General features: G+C 48.3%; 2 protein-coding genes across 2 annotated transcripts; both read right to left on the bottom strand.

The window, feature by feature from the left end:
* Nucleotides 1-14,244: 14,244 nt before the first annotated feature.
* On the bottom strand, nt 14,245-15,726 carry LOC124654050. Its single transcript, XM_047193086.1, has 2 exons — nt 14,625-15,726; nt 14,245-14,264 (listed from the first exon to the last, which is right to left on the bottom strand). Exons 1-2 carry the CDS (start codon nt 15,397-15,399, stop codon nt 14,245-14,247), a joined length of 795 nt encoding a protein of 264 aa, XP_047049042.1. The 5' UTR covers nt 15,400-15,726.
* Nucleotides 15,727-15,735: 9 nt separating this feature from the next.
* LOC124657432 lies at nt 15,736-23,169 on the bottom strand. The gene is made up of 5 exons (XM_047195987.1): nt 23,085-23,169; nt 21,103-21,155; nt 20,883-21,039; nt 20,716-20,771; nt 15,736-15,844 (listed from the first exon to the last, which is right to left on the bottom strand). The coding sequence occupies exons 1-5, from the start codon at nt 23,167-23,169 to the stop codon at nt 15,749-15,751; spliced, it is 447 nt and encodes a 148-aa protein (XP_047051943.1). The 3' UTR covers nt 15,736-15,748.
* Between the last annotated feature and the right edge of the window lie 466 nt (nt 23,170-23,635).

Genomic DNA, 23,635 nt, shown 5'->3' with positions numbered 1-23,635 from the left:
TACCGAAAACTTGAAAAGTCTAGTCATCAACATTGTTAGAAATGGCAAGATGCACCACCATGCCCAATTAGGGAACACTATAACAAACAATGTTGTCCAGGGATAATCAAACTTGGTAATATGAACTATGAGATTGAACAAAACGTTATATTTGGTTTACCCTTTGAACCTCCTAACTTACCACAACATTGACTTCTTATTTTTATTTACAAATAGATATTTTAATATCCCATTGTTGTGCAATAATATATGTTTTTTATTATCTCAAATCAATTAGCATTTGATTTTAAAAAACTACCATAATAATTCATGAGAAAGCGTTGAACAAGTTTCGAATGTAATTTTAGACTTGATAGTTGATATGACCAATAATAGACTTAAATTAAATTGGATTTCAAAGTTCAGATTTTATAAGCGAATATAGTTTCATGTTGCAGATTATGTATTAGCTTGAGGGGCACCCCTAGAATAAAGTAGGTCGGTCACTTACGTGTGGTCCCATGCGTGTAGGTCCCACACATCAGTGAGCACAAGTCACGTGCGGTAGGTAGGCAAACTCCCAGCAATCTTCTTTGTCAAGTAAAGACGCGTCGTCAAGACTCTCTCTCTCTCTCTCTCTCTCTCCCTTTTGTCGCTGAAAAAAATGAATATTAGACGGGCGCGTAGCCTGCACTGCAGGTCTACATAACTGAAACCCCGTGTGCCGCTCAACATCACTCACCGAAAAAAGTGAAGCATTTCTTTTCACCATAAATAACAGCTGCCCCGTGAGGCACTGCTCTCCCTTTCTCTTTCTCCTTCCGTGTGATCCCTCTTCCACCTTTTATCCTTTGCACGATCGAAACTCCACTTATTGTTGTCATTGTTGCACAAAACACTCACTTAACCTGTTCTTTTGCACATATCACCAACTCATGTATTTGTTGCACAAAGGTCTAAATCTGTCGCTAAGCTACTTTACTCTAAATCTGATGACCGGGACCTAGAAGGTAGTGATATCCATTGTCATTGTGTAGTGTGTTTTTTAGAACTCTAAAAGAATATGAAAATATTTTAGCAATTGAAATAATATAAATTAACTAATATGGGATCGATAGTCATGAAATATATTTTCTACTATCCGGCCAATATCAAGTGTCATGAAATATATTCATTGTAAACTTAGTGATAATCACTCGAGTTTGATATGAATGGCCTAGCTAGCTATGGGCATCTCCCACTATATATGTTGTCCACACGACCAAGCAACAAGCATCCATGAGGAAAGTTTCTTATGGGTGACTTTCATCTCTGCCGCAAAACACGCGCCGAAATTGTTGGCGCGTCCCATTTTCAAGCTACCCCAAAACCTGCGGTTTGCCCGTCGGCCTATAAACATCGGTCCACAGAGGATATTTCCCTGTAGAGCACAATTCGAACACCACATCTTTCTCATGCTTCTACCAGGCACACTCCCACGACGACGGCCGTGCCCCACCGCCCCTCCTCACCATCACCGCCTTCTCACCGGCCACCGTAGTGACCGACCACGTTTTACCGGCTCCCTTGCTGCCTAGCAAGCCGGATTAGCTTCCTCGACGCCGACGTTCACCGCGCCATATCTCCTCCGGATCCGCTTCCCCGACTCGTAGTCCACCTCACCGGAGATCGAGATGGGCAAAAACGCGGCCCCAAAGTCGACCACCCCCAACCAAAGAGTAAATCCGCCCGGGCCTCGACGAAGGTTGATGAATACTTTACATGTCCGCTTTTGTTATATGCATTTGATTTCTTACACTAGTTTTCGTTGCTTTCTTGCAATGCATTCTTGCTGATATTAGATCATTGTAGATAGTTGTTTGCCGCGTAGCTATATGAGATCTTAACCTTACATCCGCTGATCGAGAGGAAGATCGAGGTTATGTCCGCTTTCGTTATGCATTTCTTTTCCGAGAATCACTTCTGTGTGATATGTTTTGGGGGTTTGAAGTATGCATTTTACAAAGGTTATGATAGCAGTCAAGCTAGCAGAGCAATTTGTTGATAGTATTAAACTGCCTGTATTTTTTTTTATCTCGGAACTCTGCTGATCGTAACCTTACATCTGCTGATGGAGAGGCAGAGCTTATGTCCGCTTTCGTTACGCATTTCTTTTCCAAATATCACTTCTGTGCGGTACTTTTTTGGGGTTTGAAGTATACTACATTACTACCTCCACCCCAAACCTGAAGGCTTATTTATAAAAGTCAAACCAAGTAAAGTTTGACCAAACTTTCGGAACAATCTATCAAGAAATATAATATTTTGTAGATACCGTACGAAAATATATTCGTTATCTATTTAATGATATTAAATTTGTATTTTGCATGTTAATGATTTTTGATAAAAACTTCGGGATGGTGGTAGTACGTATTACAAAGGTTATGATAGCAATCAAGCTAGGAGAGCAATTTATTGATAGTATTAAACTGCCTGTATTTTTTTCTATTTGCAACTCTGTGTGCGCCATGTGGAATTGCATGCTCTAGCCAGTTCATCCAATGAGGTTTTATCACTTAACACCGAAGTTCAGGATTTTTTTTATCACAGTAACCACAACCCTAGAAATTTGTATCACAAAACACTAACATTTGGGGTAATTGTTTCGCAGAATACATGATCTCTCGTTTGATAGCCCATTAGTGACCTCCGGCCACCGTCAGTTTAAGAGTGACCGCAGGAGAAAGACAATTAGACTTTATTTTGTGGTATTTGCTGTTAAACGCAAATACAAAGCTGTTTGTCAACACTAGTTGTTAAATCTTAAGTCCAGACAGTTCAAAATAAAATCTTATGTCCAGGGTAGTTGTATTGGTAAACATTATCAAAACCTTATGCTGGTACAGAATATATTACCCAAATCTCATGTTCTTGTGTGGTTATAATTTCTTGTGGATATTTGTCATATGGTAATTCATTTGTGTGTAGCATATGTAACAAGTGTGACTCATATTCTCATTTCCACAGAGTGTCTACAAAATTTCACACCAAAATTCATTTGTTTGTAGCAAACATGCTCACGTACTGTAAATTGGTGTCACGCTGTAGGGTCATGCTCTTGTCAAGCCGACTAATGACAAATAATGTGTTATGTGAAATAATTTCCCCAAATGTTGGTGTTTTGTGATTAAAAATCCCCAACTTGTGGTGCTAAGTGATAAAACCACTCATTCAATAGACCGAGCCTTAGGCATGTATCATTAGATATTTTTTTAGGAAGGCTGCAAATATTTATTTTGAATACTGCGTTGCTACTTGCTAGGATTTGAACTCAGGACCTTGTAGGTCTGATACCATTTCGAATTGCATGCTCTAGCAAGTTCATCCAATAGATCGATCTGTTGGAATTTGGAAGACCCTAGGCAATTATATTAAGCACACGCCATTCCATATGGTTAACCATTGGCATGAAAATGACACTTATATGTGTTTGAGTCTATATGTGGATTGCTTAGCCCTTTCCATCGCTCGGACTTTTGGTTGCGTTGGCTACCGCATGAAGCTTGACATCATACTTATCCTAAAAATTGTTGCTGCTGCCCTTTGTTGCCCAACATAAATTATTTTTGAGCCATAATTTGTTTGCCCTTTCCATCAGTCCGGACTTCCGGTTGCGTTGGCTAGTGCATGAAGCTTGACAATATGAACATCAATTATTTTTGAGCCATAGTTTGTTTGTCATTACACCTTTTGAGCAGTCTCACCGCTACTATTAATTTGTTCTTATATGCACAGCTCCATGATAAATCTCATCTCGCATTTCTCGCCAATGCATGTTAGGTCTTCCACTCGAGAATGAGTACGAAGAGCAACGGAGGCAAACTATTCCGCATAATAGCCGAGTTGCAGCCTCGTTGGGCCTAACACTACATCCTTCTACAAGGTCTAGTGCAAAAACGCCACCCACCTCCCTCACAAAGGATACGGAACATTCCTCCGATTCAGAATTTGATCCCGCCGATTGTGATGGCGAGCCGACTCAGGAAGATGCCCCGGTCGACTATCGTCCGCAACACAACAAGGTGAGTTTTCTCCGTCCCGTCATCGAATTATTTGTCCCAACTTCCATTTGTTGTATCCCAGTCCTACCAAATATGTTACCCATGCCATGTTCAATCTCATTACTACAATTTTTCCCGCTTAGTTAACGCCTCATATATGTTTTGGCATATGTTGCCCGACTCGTTTTTCCATTCCATCCGCATATCATCATCATATAATATTGTACATTGAAATATCATTTATGTGTGACAGCATCCGCAGATTCGGGAAAGAACTTTTCAAGAACGAATAGGAGGAAGAACACTCAACAGGAACCTCAGGCTGATACCGGAGGATGGGTGACAGTGCGTAATAAAAAAGGGTTAAGCCTGATGCTCGTGCTGCTCCTCCTATTACAAGGTCTAACAAGAGACTGACACGAGGTGGCGAACAGGCCAAGAATGATAACAAGAAAAGGTCTCGTAAAAACCACAAACCATCGAATCAGATAGAAGTAGCCCCAACATGTACCAGCCCACACATTCCACAACCACCAGCTTGCCAATACCGATTCTCAGCAACAATTGCCAACAGAACCAGCTTCCACAAAGAAATTCTAGCCAAGAATTGGCACCATCAGAGTGGTGGTAGGTAATAATGGCCAAGGACACATGATGCTAGTCCCGGATGATACAGCCTCAAATGTCCAAACAAGAGCCGCCACAACACCAAAGAACCGGTGATGATCTCCCTCCGACCCTTAGTCCCGCGAAAGACAACTCCTCTCCCGATGATGAGACCCACGCCAAAAAAGGTAATACTTTTTTCAAGACTTGTAGTTTAATGCTCCCTTATGTATCTATATACCATGATAGCTTGATGTAATGCTTAACTTGGTAGGTTCGCCACGATCAATAAAAACGAGGGGGCCAACGGTAGGAAAAAACTTGCAGCCTAAGATTTCCGGAATGGGTTCAAGATTTCGCATCACATCTATTGTAGGTGGCGAAGGCCACTTCATCCGCATGAATCTTCATATCTTGTATCACAGGTTGGCCATTTTATCGGGAATGAACTTCCTACCTTCCCATTGTGGAAGCAAGCACGTTGACACCCCTTCACAGTTCGAGAGTTTAGTGCATAATTTACACGTAAGTCATGCTTCTCCTGGTAATGATAAATTATTCCACATTGATCCGTCCCATTTCTTGTAGCTTACCGTTGTTTCTATGCTATATAACTCACCAATCATTCCACCGTTGTGAGCAGTTAAGGTTTGAATTCGATGAGGATAATGAGGATGTAAAGTTTGTCATCGCTTCCATATTCAAAGAATTGTTGCGCCAAGCACCGCTATAAGCTTAAGGCGACATACTTCATCGGCCAGATTATCGCCAATGTTCGAACAAAGTCTCCCGCACTCCGTATGACCGACGAGCAAGTGGGGAGATCTTGTCAAGCATTGGTCTGATCCAAAGAATGTGGTATGGCTTATGAGGACCGTGAAACCAGATTAAATTCCGAATACTTATTTTGCGCCGTTGTCTCACTAGTCTCCTTTGCGTACGTTGTCTAAAAGGAACCAGGCTAACCGCTTGAAACAACGTTTACCAAGCCGTACCGGATCTCGTCACTTGGTTGGGCATCTCTGGCAAAAAGTAATGCCCCGCTGGTCTGTACTGCTACATATGTTACTCGTAAATTGTGTAGAACTCCGTGTGCATGTTATATTTCCATCCTCCATTTCAACCACGTTATTTGATCTCCATATGATTGTACAAAAATGCAGTAAAGTAGATCATGCAAACAACATGCAACCAGACAAAGAGATGACTCGCAGAGCAGCTTCGAGGCATGCCGAAGAACAAACATAATGTGATAGGAGAACTTGCAGAAAGTGTTATTGTAAGTCTTCTTTATGATTTAAATTTTTTAACTACACACTTGCCAATTTGTAGGAGCAATATGTCAATATGATCTTGTAGGCGTTTTTGTGAAAATGCATTTGATGTGTAATCAGTCATACCAACTTGTAGGATTAGAAGTAGTTCATACACATTAAATCTACCATCCGCATGTTTCTCTCGTAATAACTTTTATTTTTACACGACTCAAAACTTTTCGAGCAAATATGAAATTGGAGATGGCAAAACCCGGGAAAGATGGTATGGAAAAAACTCTAGAAGAATGTATGGAGACATTTACCATGGTACTTAAAAATAAAGATATCACCAAAAACACTTTCCCGCGAAATGCTGGGTTTTTGCAGTCCAAGTCCAAGTCCAAGTCCAAGTCTTTCTCTCGCACAAGTTCGGAGGAACAAATCCAAATAGAACGAGCTGCAAGCAGATGTGTTAAGAAACCAAGTTGACATGTTGAGATCGAGATCGAAGCATGTGATGCCCTACTCGCAGAGGCCAATCAAGTTTGTTATAATCTCTCAAAAGACTAATAAAATGCCATAGATAATTGGAGATGAAAACACTGACATTGACATGTGAGTACCTTGGTATTGTGAAATGTTTACTGAGACTGAGGCACCGTTCCTATTTTGTTGGTGGATGCATTTATCTACGGCTGGGATCAACTTGGTAGTTGTTCCTGTGGATGTTTTAGAAATTGGTTGCCTAGCCTTTTCAATCCGTTCGAACTTAAATGGTATTAGAGCCAAGGTCTCGAGTTTGAATTGTTGACGGTGTGGTTCAATTCATCCTTAAATTGTTGGTGCCCCATTGGCCCTTGTAAAGCTTCATGTGCCTACCTCCGAATCCAGTGTTGAATTTCTCTTGTCACACACGAGGATGGTCTGTTAATGTGTATATAAGTGGGTTGCATAGCCCCTTTTATATAAGGTTGCAAGTTTCCTTTTTGTGTTGTGCCTTTGGGATTCAGCCTGCACTTCTGACTTTTGGTTGCGTTGGCTACTGCATAAGTTTAATATAGTTCCATGTGGTTTTTGTTGAGTTCTATAATAAGTGGATTGCCTAGCCCTTTCCATCATTTCGGACCTGTGGTGTGCTATTCTGTTTTCCACGTATTAGACCTCCTCTTCTTAACAAGACTCCATGAGTAGGAGGCACTATGATTTTTTTTTTGCGCATGAAATTACTCAATTAGATAGCTTAATCCCATTTGTTGACTCTCTGTTGATCAGCCACTTGAGGGTAAAACTGAGTATATTGCACTAGCCAGTATTTTTTTTATGAGGTAATGCACTAGCCAGTATTAGTACTCGAGGGGAAAACTGAGTGCAGATATTTTTCCAGTGTAAGGCTAACTGAGTACACGTAACGGTGCAGACGTGCAGTACCACGGACGCGTGTCGCGGTGCACAGCGGTTAGGCGGTGCGCGTGTTGAGACCAAACGTCTAGCTTTTTTGAGAAACTGCCGAGACCAACCGTCACGTTGCCACAGCCCCCTCTCTCCCTCCCTCTGCACACAGTCTCATTCTCACTCACGCACGCAACCACGCCTCTCACGTCCCATCAACTTCTCCAAATCGAAGGAAAAAACACCAACCGCCCACGCGCGCTCCCCGCCGGCGATGGACAAGAAGAATGCGCCGGCGGCCGTCGCCTCCGTGAACCGGGCCTCTCTCTCGGCTGATGGACCACTTCACAAGATCGGCGAATGCTTACCGGCGAACGAGCAAGTACGCCGACACCTACTCGCTATGAGGCAAGTCTGTAGAAATTGGCGCTCAGGTTTACCTGAGCCCGACGTGCACCTGCACGAATGGATCATGCTAGACCACGGCCTTCCACGCGCTGCTGATTTCACCTTCCTCCACCTCCGCACATCCCGCTACGTCACCATCGATCTAACGGAAGTTCATGCAAGGTTCAAATTCCTCCATATCTATAGAGTTAATCTATTTTTATTTTCAATCGTAAACATCTTAGTGCTGAATGTTATCTTCATCAATATATTTTAGATACTACTTTGTCGGCTTTTGCCGTGGCGTCATCGTGCTTGCCCAGAAGAACCAGCCGCACAAGATACGGCTTCTGAACCCACTCACAAAGACATTGAATACTATGTTTGAGGCGCATATGCCAAACGTTATTCTGAAGTCAGTCGCTGTGATGAAGTCCCCGACTATGGTCTTCGTTTCCAAAGATTACCCGGCGGAAATTGCTTGGGTCGATGAGAGCACTCCAACTAAGGGTATAGATGAAGATTGGGGAGAAGGAAGATTTTCGATCGAGCACCATTGTCTGCGTTGCATTACCCCGTTCAATGGTGAATTGTATGCAATAGCTGTGAACAATTTTGAGTTCGGAAAATTAGTGTGCACCAACAATGTCCAGCTTGGAGCAGCGTGCGAGCACCGTCAAAATGGATACACTATTTTCATTTCCGAACTTGGAAATAACAAGTTCTACCTTGTGGAGTCGGATGGTGCTCGCTGCTTGTGTTGTTGGACAACAAGCATTTGGAGGAAGGTCAACCATTGGTGTACCGTGTGGACACTGAGAGCCGCTCTCTCCATGCCGTCAATAACATTGGCAGTCGTGCCTTCTTCGTCCATTATATCCGGTGTATCTCCGTCGACACCAGAGTGCACCCGACACTTCGACCTGGCTGCATCTACTACACAGATTTTGGTTATATCGTAGAGTACTTTGATGATATAAAGGCCCGGGATGAGTGGCCAATACATGTGAATAGATTAGGAAACTACGGTATGAGAAATGAACAAAGGCCATACCGTTTGGAGGATGTATTGGCTGCACACCGCGGACGGAAGGAGTTCAATGAAAATTTCCTTCAATGGAGTGACGAAGAAATATATGCTGAATGAAGAACATATTCGTTCATCCTGGGGTATCCTAATCTTCATGTTGGCCATACATTGTGTCTTGTATTATTTTCAGATTAGTTTGTCGTGAACATTAACATTGTTATTGGCTGCTTTTGGCTCTTGTATGCAGTTTATGTAGTATTATACTTAGTTTTCTGGATTTATTATGCTGCTGTGAATTTATCCTATACTAGCTTCTAGATTTGACTGATTTTGTTTGTAATGATGATGGCTTGATGTGGCTGCTGGCCTTAACTGCCGAAGCAGAGCAATTAGTACTTAACCAGGTGTACCGTCTTTATATTAGTATTATATTATATTACTTGACCATAGCCATATTCAAAATCAAATCTCAGTCGGGCGGCAAAATCTCCCGCCAATCTAGAAATATTTCAGGCGTGTTTTTGAATGGGATAAGAAGATAGAACACGATGATAGTAACCGATATTCAAGGTGATGATGATTTGATTTTGCACTCGGCCTTGAACAGAGGTACTAGTACGGTCTCACAATTTTTTATCATTATACTTGGACCTTAGCCAAATTCAAAATCTCATAGCGGCAAAACTTCCCGCCCACAAAATACAAAAAATTCACACGCTTTCAAATTCCCATTCTACCCTTGTGGAGATGACAGAAAGTCGGTTGGTGGGGGGGTCTGCCCGTCATTTTTTGGATCACCACCTCCCTAGCCCCGGAAACCCTCCCAAAAAAATTCATTTCCCTCAGACCACCCACCGGAACTTCCCAAGCCCCTCTCTCTACCACCTCCACGACCACCGCACCGAACATCCCCGCCGGACTTCCCCGGCCTACCCGAGCCCTCGCGATCCTCGTCATCCGGCCGCCCGCCGGAGCCGCTTCATCGACGCCGTCATCAACCGGACCGGATCATCCCCGCCGAACCTCGAAACCATATGCTCATCCAGCAGCCTACCGCAGCCGCTTCAGCTGCGGCATCGTCCACCGCATCGGATCTTGCTCACCGACACCGATGTGCATGAACCGAATCTGCTTCACCGGCGCCGTCCATGATCTAAACTCTTCTACTCGTCGCTTTTCTATTGCTTGCCCGCAAGTTCTTGTTTAATCTTGGGGGAACTCGTTTGTGCTAACGACGCGCCGTTACGTCTTTGCAGATTAGATGAGTAACCATGAAGTTTAATGGCCGTCTCTCCAACCCCAAGGAGCACATGTAGTGTACTTCATCACCGGATCTATCAACCCCGTGAAGATCCGTCGTGATTCCCACAGAGTGCTTCTCCTAATGTAAGTCCCTTGTTTTAGCGCCATGTTCGGGTTCGTATGCTTGTTTGTCCGAAGCTCTTTTAGTTCATTCCTAGTTATGACCGTAACACCTTGCCATTTTCTAGTTCATTGCTAACTTCAAGCGATTGAACATTTTGGTTTGCATTCCCCGCTCCGTAGATGTAGCCATCATAACTTCTATCTTGCTCATTCGTTGTTCATGCCAATCTTGTTCTCCCCGAACATGTTGGTTTGCATTCCCGTACTACGGTGATGCCATTGTTATTTCTATCTACTTCGTCGTAAGCTAACCGCTCGCTATTAGTTCCCGCATGCTATCGCTCCGCCATCCCGCAAGTACAAATTAACCGCTCGCTATTAGTTCCCGCATGCTATCGCTCCGCCATCCTGCGAGTACAAATTTATTTGAACTCGTCACAGAAGCAACTTCCATCATAATTTTGTCTCGCCATCTGATTCTTCAAAAGCTGCAATATTAACTTGTTTCTCTTAATTGGCATGGCGCTCACATATAGAATTGTGAACATATTGGTGTGCATTCCCTTTTCTACAAGTTCGGATCCCACTATATTCCGTTTCTGGTCCATCCTAAGCCGTAGCATTAACTATCCTCTATGTGTTGCTCATTACAACTTTATATCCCGAAACAAATTGATTTTTTCCCTTATCTACAAGTTTATCAGTGATGCCATTATAACTCCTATCTCGTATTATTCCTAGCTATTATAGTAACATCCTGCTATTATTTAGTTCATGGCCAATTTTAAGTAATTGCACATGTTGGTTCGCATTCCCTGCTCTATAGCTTTTGGCATCGTAACTTCTATATTTGGTTTACATTCCCTGCTCTGTAGATCTAGCCATCATAACTTTATCTTGCTCAGATGTTGTTTCAAAAATTATGGCCTGCTACTATGTTGTCTGTGCCAATTTTTTACTCCATGAACATGTTGGCTTGCATTCCCTGTACTACAGGTGATGTCATTGTTTTGTATCTAGTTCATTGTAAGCTAACAAAGTAAGGACTTAGTTTGGCATGCTATCACTCGCTTATCTAAGCCCGTAGTACAAATAAACTTGTCATATTACTAGATAATAATTTTGTGTGCCATCTTGTTCTTCAAAAGCTGCATTATCGACTTGTTTCTCTGACTTGGCATGACGCTCACATATGGAATGCTGAACATATTGGTTTGCATTCCCTCTTATACAAGTTCACAGTGTGATCCCACTATATTCCGTATCTTGCTCAGTCGTCGTTACAAAATTTATAGCCTCGCTACTATGTTGTTCATGCCAATTTTGTACTCCCCGAACATGTTGGTTTGCATGGGACTCGACAGTAGTAAGTCTCGTTGTTTCATTCTAACATGCTCGTTATATTGGTCGTTGGTATGCGGCATGCACTCTTTGTTTGCTTATTGTGCGCATTACAATGATCTTGTTATAACGACGAAATGATGAGTTCCAAATTCTTTGGCAAACAATATTGTAGTGTCTTTGCCTTTCCATTGTTGTTGTCTTAACTTGTAATGTCTTTGTTTCGGATATAGGTGCCGCATGGACAACTTAAAAGATTGCCGGATCGCTTCATTGTATTGCTAGGTTTAATTACCATTCAATTTCTCTGGGTTCTGTAATATTTTTTTCAATGCCTTGCAGCTCGATGTAATATTTAGTTAGTTTTTATAGTTCTTTCGCGCATTTTTTCTTTGGTGCTTGTGGTAAGTGAGGCTATTCGACGTAAATCAATGCTGCGTAAATATTCTCGCATCTAAATCACGAATTCCCATCCCTTAAACGGCCCAATTAAGCAAAATCACATATGTGCCCGCCCGCAAAATCCTAAAGCGCATATTATGCCAGCATATAAACAAGCAACTAAACGGGCCGGCCCACTTACTTCTTGGGCCAGCCCATTTGATTTACCGTGGACCCCACACTCTAATTGGGCTGGCCCACTTGCATTAAGGTGGACCCCACATACTACTGGGCCGGCCCACTAAATAGTTGGGCCAGCCCATTTGCTTTTGTGGTGGACCCCACATACTAAATGGGCCGGCCCTTTAAGAGGAAAGTGGGACCCACCTGTATTTTTGGCCCGGCCCACTATCTTGTTGGGCCGGCCCACCTGCTACATGGTGGACCCCACATACTAATTGGGCCGGCCCTTCAACAGGAAAGTGGGGCCCACCCGTGTTTTTGGGCCGGCCCACTATGTTGTTGGGCCAGCCCATTTGCTATATGGTGGTCCCACATGGTAAACGGGCCGGCCCTTTAATAGGAAGGTGGGACCCACTCGTGTTTTTGGCCCGGCCCACTATCTTGTTGGGCCGGCCCACTTTCTATATGGTGGACCCCACATACCAAATGGGCCGGCCCATTAACAGAAATGTGGGACCCACCTGTGTTTTTGGCCCGGCCCACTAGCTTGGTGGGCCAGCCCACTTGCTATATGGTGGACCCCACATACTAAATGGGCCGGCCCTTTAACAGGAAGGTGGGACCCACCCGTGTTTTTGGCCCGGCCCACTATCTTGTTGGGCCGGCCCACTTGCTATATGGTGGACCCCACATACTAAATGGGCCGACCCTTTAACTGGAAAGTGGGACCCACCCGTGTTTTTGGCCCGGCCCACTAGCTTGTTGGGCCGGCCCACTTGCTATACGGTGGACCCTACACACTAAATGGGCCGGCCTTTTAACAGAAAGTGGGACCCACTTGTGTTTTTGGCCCGGCCCACTTGCTTCTTGGGCCGGCCCAGTTGCTGTAAGGTGGACCCCACATGTTAAATGGGCCGGCCCATTTAAGTTTTGACCAGTCAACATTAGAGGTTAGGCCCGGCCCACGTAACTAATGGACCAGCCCAGCTATATAGTTGACCGGTCAAACTATGTCATCTGGCCCGGCCCGCTTAAGACGTGGCAGGCCTCGTGTGGGCCTACCATCTACCACGGGGTTTCAGCCGGTTAACGCCGTTAACTGGCAGTTAACGGCGTCTGCCACGTGTCAGTTTGCATGACGTCAGCAGTCAACGGGCTCCCGAAAACACTTCCGCAACGGTCCGATTTTCCGTGGCGGAAGGGCGCCCAAGCGCGACGGACCGAAAAAATCGTCGTTGGACTTTGCTTGACGCAGTTTCGACAACGGAACCCATATCGTCGGGTTAGGCCCATAGGCGACGAAAAATGCCCCTTAGTTGACGATTTTGGGATGTTGTCTATCAGAACTTTTCTTGTAGTGTAGGGCTTTATCTCAATTTAAAGCCCCAATACTATGGATTACTATGGATCCGATGGAGTAGTACTATTTATGTAAATGAACTCCCTCCATCCCATGAAGCTTATCTGAAATTTTTCAAAATTTGGATGTATCTAGGTGTTATTTAGTGTATAGGCTGAAATTTGTCAAAATTTGAATGTATCTAGATGTTATTTAGTGTCTAGGTACATCCATTTTTTAACAAAACCCAGACAATCTTCATGAGACGGAGGGAGTAGATAACTTATCTCATATCTTTTTGGCTTGCCCATCTTCTATTGTCGAAATCATTTAGAGCATTCAACATGGATGCTGCTCGGTCTTATGGTTATTATTGTGAGGGTTAGATTTGTAAATGTATGTGTGTTATGAGGGTGAAGGAGAGGAGCGAGTTCCAGAAAAATCTCAAATCCACATCGAATAACCACAGTTATAGCTAGATGTGGCTAGATTAAATTAGGTAAGGGTAGGCCAAACACATTTGCTCCAATATATCCAGTTGCATACTTGTCACTGCAGAGAGGTTGCCAGAAATCCTGTCTGACTTGTCACATGATAGTGTAAACTGAATAAAACTGAAACTTGGAGAGTAAAAATGCTGCCTAATCGACACACGAGTATGATATCATTGTCACTACCACTGCCCATGTGATTCAGAGAGTCTGCCCTGTCTGACTTGTCACGTGACAGTGTAAAATGAATAAAACTGAAACTTGGAGAGAAAAAATGCTGCCTAATTGACACACGAGTATGATAGCATTGCCAGTGCCACTGCCCATGTGATTCAGAACGTCTGCCCTTGCCAAATCTCCAGGCTCCACCGGATCTCCTTAAATTGTTCCTCGCTGAAAGTGTTCTTCTGGTGCTCATTTCGTCTTCTGCTGTCAGGCTGACAACTGCGCAACTATTTCACATAGCAGATGGTTTCACTGTATTCATTTAGTGCAATTATTGTCAGATTCCAGTTTGTTAGAGAACTCCAAAGTACAATATGAATACAAGCCAGAACCATAGTTAGAATTTAGTGCCTATTTTCACATATTACATGGTTTCATTATATCCTTTTAGTGCCTATTTTCCAATTATTACAAAGCAAAGTGCTAAAAAGATCAACAAGCACAAAAAAACGTAGTTTAGAAATGGCCACACAACAATAGATAGCACTAGAATAAAGAAACAAACAACTCAAGCTATTCTCATATATCTGGCCGACCCTTGATCACATGAACAATAATACACTCAACATAGAAACTGGGTATCTTAACACACAAAAGGTATAGAGGTATTACCTGCAGTATAGAAATTTCTGTAGGGATAATGCATCTTGTTATCCCAGCAATTTCTTTCGGAAATTCTTCTAAACCGCATAGACTGAAGTTGGAGCATGAAGTCACCAATATACGTAGCCAGAAAAATAACATTTGACTCCTCATCATAGCCCACCATGTACACCTTTTTGTGGTCGCTACCGATCCTCTGTGGAAAGAGCTCCTCAAGTTGAATGATTTTCGGCTGCAGCACCCATCTGAAAACACCTTCAGAGTACATTTTGCACTCCCATAAATGTATGCCCAGTTTTGACATAACAGCGAGGCCAAGGCCACAAACATCATTTGTCCGCCAAAGCTGAAAGCCCAAGCCAGTATGATAGGCCTCAGTTGGCTTCTCAATGTGACTAAGGATTTGTCCATCAATATCATATGCAAGGATGTCACCTCCACCGAACAAACAATAAAGTGCATTCCCAATGAGAACGCTGTGTCTAATCTCATGAATCGTAGTTGTAGTCAATGTTGAGACAATATTTCCCCATAAACCAGACACCGATTCATAGAGGCAAGCAAAAGCCTGCGTCTGTCCAGCAGCTATCAAAACCAACTTAAACGGGCTTGAGAAGCAATCGCCGTGCACATGTCCATCATCGTCATCAGCGCACAACACCGCGGCGTGCCAACTCCAATAAATATCCCCTCTGGCATTACGTAGCTCAGGCGGAAACGGAACGTGGTGCTGCTGGCCGGTGAGGGGATCCCATACAACAACCTCACGCCCATAGTAGTGCATTAGGACACCAAGGCCGTGGCGACAGCCAAGGAAGTTCCAACGGTCGTAGGGGCTGCTGCTCCTGGGTATGGTGAAGCGCTGAGCCGGGATGCGGTTGGGCTTCGCCTTTAGAGCAGGAACGAAATTGTATTCTGTGCCACTATTTCCTGTGAAGAAGCCCAATAGAGGAGGCTTCCGATGGTGTTTCCTATAACGTTTGAGGAACTTGGGGTCAGAGAGTATGCTACACCAGCGTGTGCAAACGAGGGAGGCACGCAGAAGTGCAGATGGCTTTGGACGGAGGCGGAGAAAGATCTCCTCAAGGAGATCATCATCGTCCAGCGGGGGCGCCGACAAGGAACTAGTGTTGTCAGCGTTGATCACTTTGGATACGGTGTCGGCTGGCATTGCAGAACGCCGCAGCCTCTTGGCATCCACACATACCATACTTGGAGCAGGATCGTGCCTGAAACAGTAACAACAACAAGTGCAATAATTAATGGGCGTATTTCTGTGATCCACATAGTTGCAATACAATTGGATGTATAATCAGTAAAAGGGGATCACTTTGCCATCAACTTATTCAACAAGTTCCTTTGCTAACTTGTTATGGTCGGTCTGACCTATACACGCAAGAAGCCCACTAGTGGCTAGTTGTGGGCTTAGCCCAAGTAAATTAGGGGCTTAGCCTAAGTAAATTAGGGTTTAGAGGAGGTCGTCCTCCTATATAAACACATGTATCCTTTGTGATTAATCAGACAAATATTCAGTATCATACTCGTCTCGTCTCATGAAGGGAGACGGGAGACCCCTGCGCCCAGCCGCACCCAACCCTAGCCGCCGCCTCCTTCCTCCGCGACGGCGCCCAGCCGCCGGCGCCGAGCTCTCCAGCCTCTCCGCCCTCACTTCCACCCTTACAACCTCCGCCCTAGACCCGGTAGAACCCTAGCCCCTACCACTTTGGTATCAGATTGCCTAGGTCTAATGGGCTCCAACAGCCTCCCCGTCGACCCCATCACCGCCACGTCCGCCGCCGCCGCCACCAACACCACCCCCGCCACCTCCGCCGCCATGACAGGCGCCCACGCGCCGCCGGGGGCCGCCGCCGACGGAGACCGAGGGGCCGCCGCTGCCATCCAGGCCGCTGCCGCCCCCACGGGCCTCGACCTCCTGCCCGCTACACTGGCGGACCTCGCCGACAGTCTCCACGCCATCCGCTTCGAGCTCGCGGAGATCAAAGCCGGCTAGCACCCGCCGCCCCCACCGGCCGCCGTCCCGGTCCTGTCCGCCACCCCGACACCGCCCGTCTCCGTCGCCAGCAAGGGCCGCCCCGCGTGGTGGCCGCCATCGCCCTCGCCAATCCCCACATGGACCGACGCGTCGCCCGTCTACACTCAGACTGCGGCGCGGACGACGGTTCAGCAACCCGCCCACACCTTTGGCGGTCCTGGCGGGTTTGCTGCCCCCTTCGCCGAGAGCACGTCCTTCACCCCGGGCCGCCAGGAGGGCGCCTCCGGGGTCACGCCTCTGGCGCAGCAGCCGCCCCGCTTCACCAAGCTGGAGTTCGCCACCTACGACGGCGCCACCGACCCCCTGAACTGGCTGAACCAGTGTGAGCGGTTCTTTCGGGGGCAGCGGACGCTCAGCGCCGACCGCACGTGGATCGCAACGGGGACCGTCTTACGTGCCAGGGCGTGGCGCGACTGGTTCCCGTGCTCGTGGGCGACGAGCCGTTCTCCATCGACTGCGTCGGCATCGAATTGGGCTGCTACGACTTCATCCTCGGCCTCGACTTCCTGAGCACCTTAGGCCCCATCCTGTGGGACCGACGTGTTGTCCCTCATCTTCTGGCGCGAGGGCGGCCGCCGTGTTCACTGAACGGGCTTGGGAAGCACTGGCGCATCCCCGCAGCTCCACCTGATGGCCGCCGCGCTTGACGAGGCGCATCCGCTCCTGGCCGACTTACTGCAGCAGCACGGCGACCTCTTCGACGAGCCGCAGGGCCTCCCTCCCTCGCGGCCCTGTGACCACCGCATACACCTGTTGCCGAACACGGCGCCCGTCGCTATGCGGCCGTACCGGTACCCCAGCTGCAGAAGGACGAGCTCGAGCGCCAGGTGGCGGTCATGCTAGCACAGGGCATCATTCGGATTTCGACGTCGCCGTTCTGCGCCCCCGTGCTCCTTGTGCGCAAGGCCGACGGCACGTGGCGCTTCTGCATCGACTTCCGCGCCCTCAACGCCGTCACGTCCAAGGACAAGTTTCCCATCCCCGTCGTGGATGAGCTCCTGGACGAGCTGCATGGCGCGCGCTTCTTCACCAAGCTCGACTTGCGCTCGGGCTATCATCAGGTGCGCATGCACCCGGACGACATCGCCAAGACGGCGTTCCGCACTCACCATGGCCACTACGAGTTTTTGGTGATGCCGTTCGGCCTCTCCAACGCGTCGGCAACCTTCCAGGCCCTGATGAACGACGTGCTCAGCCCCTACTTACGCCGCTTTGTGCTTGTTTTCTTTCATGATATTTTGTTCTACAGCGCATCCTGGGCGGAGCACCTGCAGCACGTGGCCATCATCTTCAACGTGCTTCGAGCGCATCGTCTTCATCTCAAGAGCTCGAAGTGCTCGTTTGGCACGACCTCCGTCGCGTACTTGGGCCACGTCATCTCCGCCGACGGTGTCGCGATGGACGCGGACAAGGTCGCCGCCGTCGCCGCCTGGCTGACGCCCCAGTCGCCGCAAGCTCTTCGCGGATTTTTGAGCCTCGCGGGATACTACCGGCGGTACATCCAGGACTTCGGCCTCATCGCCGCGCCTGTCACGCGCCTGCTTCGCCGCGACGCTTTCTCCTGGGACGAGGAGGCGGCCACGGCCTTCGCCGCCCGCAGCGGGCACTCACGACGGGCCCCGTTTTCGGATGCCGGACTTCGACGAGCCGTTCGTGGTGGACTGCGACGCCTCCGACATCGGCTTCGGCGTCGTCCTTCACCAGGGCGAAGGGCCACTCGCTTTCTTCAGCCGCCCTTCGCCGCGCGCCACCACAAGCTCGCCGCATATGAGCGCGAGCTGATCGGGCTGGTCCAGGCGGTGCGCCACCGGCGGGCGTATCTTTGGGGCCGGACGTTCCGTGTGCGCACGGACCACTACGATCCGAAGTTCTTGCCGGATCGGCGCCTCTCCACGTTGTCGCACCATCGGTGGATCAGCAAGCTCTTCGGCTTCGACTTCACCGTCGAGTACCGCCCCGGCCGCCTCAACACGGCCGCCGACGCCCTGTCCCGCCGCGACATCGATGACGTTGCGGACGCGCCCACGGTCGGTGCGGCCCTCTGCATCCACTCCGGGCCATCTTTCTCCTTCATCGACGAGGTTCGCCGCGCTACTGCCGAGGCCGTGGATGCGTAGCAGCTGCGCCAGCGCCTGGCCGACGGCGAGCTGGCCGCGCCATGGCGCCTGGACGAGGGACTACTCCTCCATGGGCGCCGCATCTTCGTTCCGGATCATGGAGACCTGCGCCACCAGGCCTTGTCCTTGGCGCATTCTGCAGGTCACGAGGGCGTCCAGAAGACCCCCGCACCGTCTCCGCGCTGATTTTTACATTCCAGGGATGCCGCCCGGTGCGCGACCGGGTGTGGGCGTGTGTCACATGCCGGCGGAACAAGACGGAGACGCTTCGTCCGGCGGGCTTATCGCAGCTCGCCGGACGTGCCGTCCCGTGTATGGGCGGACATCTCCATGGACTTCATCGAGGGGCTGCCGAAGGTTGGCGGCAAGTCCGTCATCCTCACGGTGGTCGACCGCTTCTCCATGTACGCGCACTTCATCGCCCTCCGCCATCCCTATACGGCGGCGTCCGTGGCACGCGCCTTCTTCGACGGCATCGTTCGCCTCCACGGGTTTCCGTCCTCCATCGTTAGTGATCGTGATCCTATGTTCACGGGTCACGTCTGGCGGGACCTCTTTGGGTTGGCGGGCGTGAAGCTCCGCATGAGCACGGCGTTTCATCCTCAGACGGACGGCCAGTCCGAGGTCGTCAACAAGATCATCGCCATGTACCTGCACTGCATCACCGGGGATCGTCCACGAGCTTGGGTGGACTGCCTGGCGTGGGCCGAGTACTGCTACAACACGTCCTACCACTCCGCGCTACACGCCACTCCCTTTGAGGTGGTCTACGGGAGGCCACCGCCGGCGATGCTTCCCTATGCGTCTGGCATGGCACGTACTGAGACGGCGGATGACCTGCTGCGTACCCGCGACGAGATACTGGCTGAGGCGCGCCAGCAACTTCTTCAGGCTCAGCAGCTGGCCAGGAGGTACTATGATGCACACCATCGCTAGGTGGAGTTTGCGGTGGGCGACTGGGTCTGGCTACGCCTTCTTCACCGGACGACCCAGTCCTTGGACCCGCGCTCCAGGCGCAAGTTGGGACCTCGTTACGCCGGTCACTTCCGTGTGCTGGAGCGCATCGGCACGCTCGCCTACCGTCTTGAGCTGCCCGCGGGCTCGCGCCTCCACAACGTCTTCAACGTCGGCCTCCTGAAGGCCTACCGTGGCGACCCTCCGTCTGCACCACCAGCTCTTCCACCTACTTCGGATGGGCGTCTCGAGCCTGCCCCGGCGAGTGTGGCTCGCGTGATGAAGGCCCAGCAGCCGACTCGGTGTTTGGCACGTCTTGATGCATTGGACAGTGCATGCCGCAGGACGAGGCGACTAGGGAGAAGCTTGAAGATCTCCGCCAGCCAGTTTCAAAGTTCAGCTCGAGGACGAGCTGTTTGAGAAGGCGGGGAGAGATGTTATGGTCGGTCCGACCTATACACGCAAGAAGCCCACTAGTGGCTAGTTGTGGGCTTAGCCCAAGTAAATTAGGGTTTAGAGGAGGCCGTCCTCCTATATAAACACATGTACCCTTCGTGATTAATCAGACAAATATTCAGTATCATACTGTCTCGTCTCCTGAAGGGAGACGGGAGACCCCTACGCCCAGCCACACCCAACCCTAGCCGCCGCCTCCGCGACGGCGCCCAGCCGCCGGCGCCGAGCTCTCCAGCCTCTCCGCCCTCACTTCCACCCTTACAACCTCCGCCCTAGACCCGGTAGAACCCTAGCCCCTACCATAACTGTTGTATGGTAGTCTCACCGTGACAATGAGGAAACCACAAATTACATGCATAATATACTTGTTACCCTATAGAGTTATAAACTTCACATGTATCAGCTAGGCTGTTTCTGTTAATGAAATAGAAAAATTTATTTCGACCTTGCAAACCATCCAGCACACAACAAGCGGGATCCATCTGGAACTACAATAGAGAAATTGGGTGGCCTTACTTACCCTTGAGGAATCTGAGCAGGATCCATTGCCTATCTCCTTAGCACGCTCGCCCCTCTCTGAGAAATTGGGTTCAGTTATGAGGATAAATCAGAGCTATGGTTTTCTGCACGAAACTAGAAGAAATTGGGAAAAACTAGGGGATCTAGAAGGGTAAGCGGTGGCCTTACCTCGAGTCTTCGGTGGCTGCTTCCTGGGGATGAGGTTGCCGGCGGCGGCGCTCTCTTTTCTATCGGTCGGCCCCTGCCGCCGTCGTCTGTAGTGCAGGGTTTTTTTTTTTCTTGAGAAGTTCTGTAGTGCAGGGCTGAACGGGACGTGCAGCTCTTTCTCCCAGCCCGATCAAGTCCAGCCCAAACCAATAGTAGCCCAGTATGTTTCGGAAACGACTACCGGCTGCTCGAATTTGTGGAGCCAAAGCATGCTAGGAATTTGTGGAGCACGTACTGTACAGAACAAAGTGAAACCACTCAAAAGCATGCTAGAACAAACCCTGTTTGGGGTAAACTTTGGTCTCTCAAAACCTCTGCTTAGGTGAAGATCTCTACATGGAGATTACTTCATGGGACTATTCCCTTCAATTGCATTCTTGCCAACAGACACATTATCACCAGTAGTACATGTACGGTTTGTGAAATCTACTGTGAAGATACCCTCCACGCCTTCTTCCAATGCCCCCGAGCTGCAGAAATTTGGGAGCAATTGGGATTGACTAATCTAGTTAATGAGATGAGTACAGTTGATAGATTGGGATCGGGTGTCTTGGAGGCCATACTTCTGCTCCCTGACCGACCGGCTCCTTATATTTCGGATGTGGGACTAAAAGAACTTGTGATTACTGCATGCTGGTATATATGGTGGCAGCGTAGACAGATCGCCCACCAGGAACCAGTTTCCTCACCGGCGAAATCTGCTCAAGCTATTCAAGCGATCACTACAAACTACTATAGAGTTTCTAAGAAGAATGCACGTGCTCGTATTGAGGGTTGGGAGAAACCCAAAGAAGGGTATTGCAAACTGAATGTGGATGCATCCTTTTATGCTGAGACCTTTAAAGGTGCTACAGGTGCGGTCGTTCGTGATGATCATGGAGGTTTTGTTGCTGGTAGTAGTTGTGGTATTCCTTCAATCTCTGATGCGGCAACTGCGGAAGCTTTGGCTCTTCGTAACGGTCTCCAGTTAGCTGGTCAGGTTGGTTGTACGAAGATTATTGTCAACAGTGATTGTATGAAAGTTATTTCCACCATGCTTGATGGAGGTAATTCTATTGGAGCTGCGGCGGCGATCTATGAGGAGTGCACTTTTTTGGCCAGGAGCTTTGCCCATGTTCTTTTTGCACACTGTGGTAGGGATAGTAATAGAGTTGCTCATACGTTTGCCTGTAAGACGGAGGGACCCCATACCACTTGGTAAGAGGATCCGCCAGATTTTATTTTTGAGCTTCTCACCAACGATGTAACGATTTACTGATCCCGCAGCAGCAGGTTTTTTACGCACTATTTTTCTCACCAGGTCTTCCTGGGCATTTCTCGGGCCGGGCCGGGCTTCGGGCTGGCCCGAAAAAAGCCCGACGGAAAATCCTTGGCCCGAGCCCGGCCCGGCCCGACCAACTTTCAGCAAATTTTGGCCCGAGCCCGGCCCGCGGCCCGAAAAAGCCCGAATATTTCCGGGCTGGCCCGACGGCCCGGCCCGATCTAATGGTAATTTGCTTTTTCCTGTGGCCCGAGCCCGGCCCGATTTAGTTACGGGCTGAAGAATGTTGGCCCGAGCCCGGCCCGATAGAGAGAAAAAGCCCGGCCCGGCCCGGGATTTTCGGGCCAGGTCGGGTCGGGCCGTTCGGGCCGGGCTTCCCATGCCCAGGTATGTCACCAGGGTACCTAAGAGGACTGGGAGGTTTTTAATGAGGCGGCCTGCTGTCTTAATATGGTGTTATAAAAAAAAGTGAAACACTCAAACACATCGGTTACAAAACAGAGCCGCGTAATCGTGGAGATAAATAAATTAGAGTGCTTTAATTTACCGCTTTTTGTTAGTCATTTTAATTTCTTGGTAGTACTCCCTCTGTCACATGAAAGTTGTCTGAGATTATTAAAATATGTACATCTACATACTATGATAAATCTCATACGACTTTTATGACACGGAGTGGAGTATAGAAGATGACTAATCTACCAAACGAACAAGTGATCCAAGCTGCGGGGACTAGCGATCTCGACGGTGATGATAGGCAACAACCGATGGTAGATGAGGTCTTTTGAGACCACTATTGATGAATGTTAGCCCAAAGTTGTTATTGCTTGGAGATTCCGAATGTATTATTAAACAACCCACGTGTTAGTATTGTGATATTTCCAACAAGTATTCAACATATTCACCAGCCGCATAACTTCCAAAGGCAGATTGTCCTTTATCCATCTTCGTCTCCCCCAAGTACCCAACTAGTACCACCATTGCAGTCATGGCCCAGCTGCCTAGCTAGCTTCCTGCCTGCAGCCTGCAGCAACCTCCTCCGCCCAAGGTCTACCGCGTGCCGCTTCGCCCGAGCTCCAAGGTAGCGAGCTCCTAGTTAGCGATCTCCTCCGGCCGTGCTTGGTGCTCCTCCACCCAAGCTAGCTCCAACGCTACAGGCTCCCCCGGCCACCATGTTTCTCTCTTAAGTCTTAAAGCTCCAAGGCAGCGTGTTCCTCTGACCGCCCCGTGCTCCTGTCCTGCTTTCATCTGTATGTTCTTCACCGGGAGCTATTTTAGATTACGTTTCTTAATTATGGATGGTGTTGTAGACATGCGTTTCCATATATATTTTTGGTCATGGTGATGCGTTAGATCCTAGCATCTTTGTTATACGGATTTCACCGGCCGCGCGTCTCTGCGGTGGGGCACTCAACTGCACATGGTCCTCCGTTGGTTTTGAGATTTACACGTGGGT

This window comes from Lolium rigidum, chromosome 5 (genome assembly GCF_022539505.1).
Source record: "Lolium rigidum isolate FL_2022 chromosome 5, APGP_CSIRO_Lrig_0.1, whole genome shotgun sequence".
In the NCBI taxonomy this organism is placed as follows: Eukaryota; Viridiplantae; Streptophyta; class Magnoliopsida; order Poales; family Poaceae; genus Lolium; species Lolium rigidum.
This window is presented reverse-complemented; position numbering and strand designations above follow the sequence as displayed.

Coding starts and splice junctions, on each gene's coding strand:
- LOC124654050 (XM_047193086.1), bottom strand. CDS start 15,399: ATGCACTACTATGGGCGTGAGGTTGTTGTATGGGATCCCCTCACCGGC. Junction 14,265..14,624: donor CAGAAATTTCTATACTGCAG/GTAATACCTCTA, acceptor AAATGAATACAG/TGAAACCATCTGCTATGTGA.
- LOC124657432 (XM_047195987.1), bottom strand. CDS start 23,169: ATGACTGCAATGGTGGTACTAGTTGGGTACTTGGGGGAGACGAAGATG. Junction 21,156..23,084: donor CTTTGGAAGTTATGCGGCTG/GTGAATATGTTG, acceptor TGTTCTGTACAG/TACGTGCTCCACAAATTCCT. Junction 21,040..21,102: donor TCCACAAATTCGAGCAGCCG/GTAGTCGTTTCC, acceptor TCGGGCTGGGAG/AAAGAGCTGCACGTCCCGTT.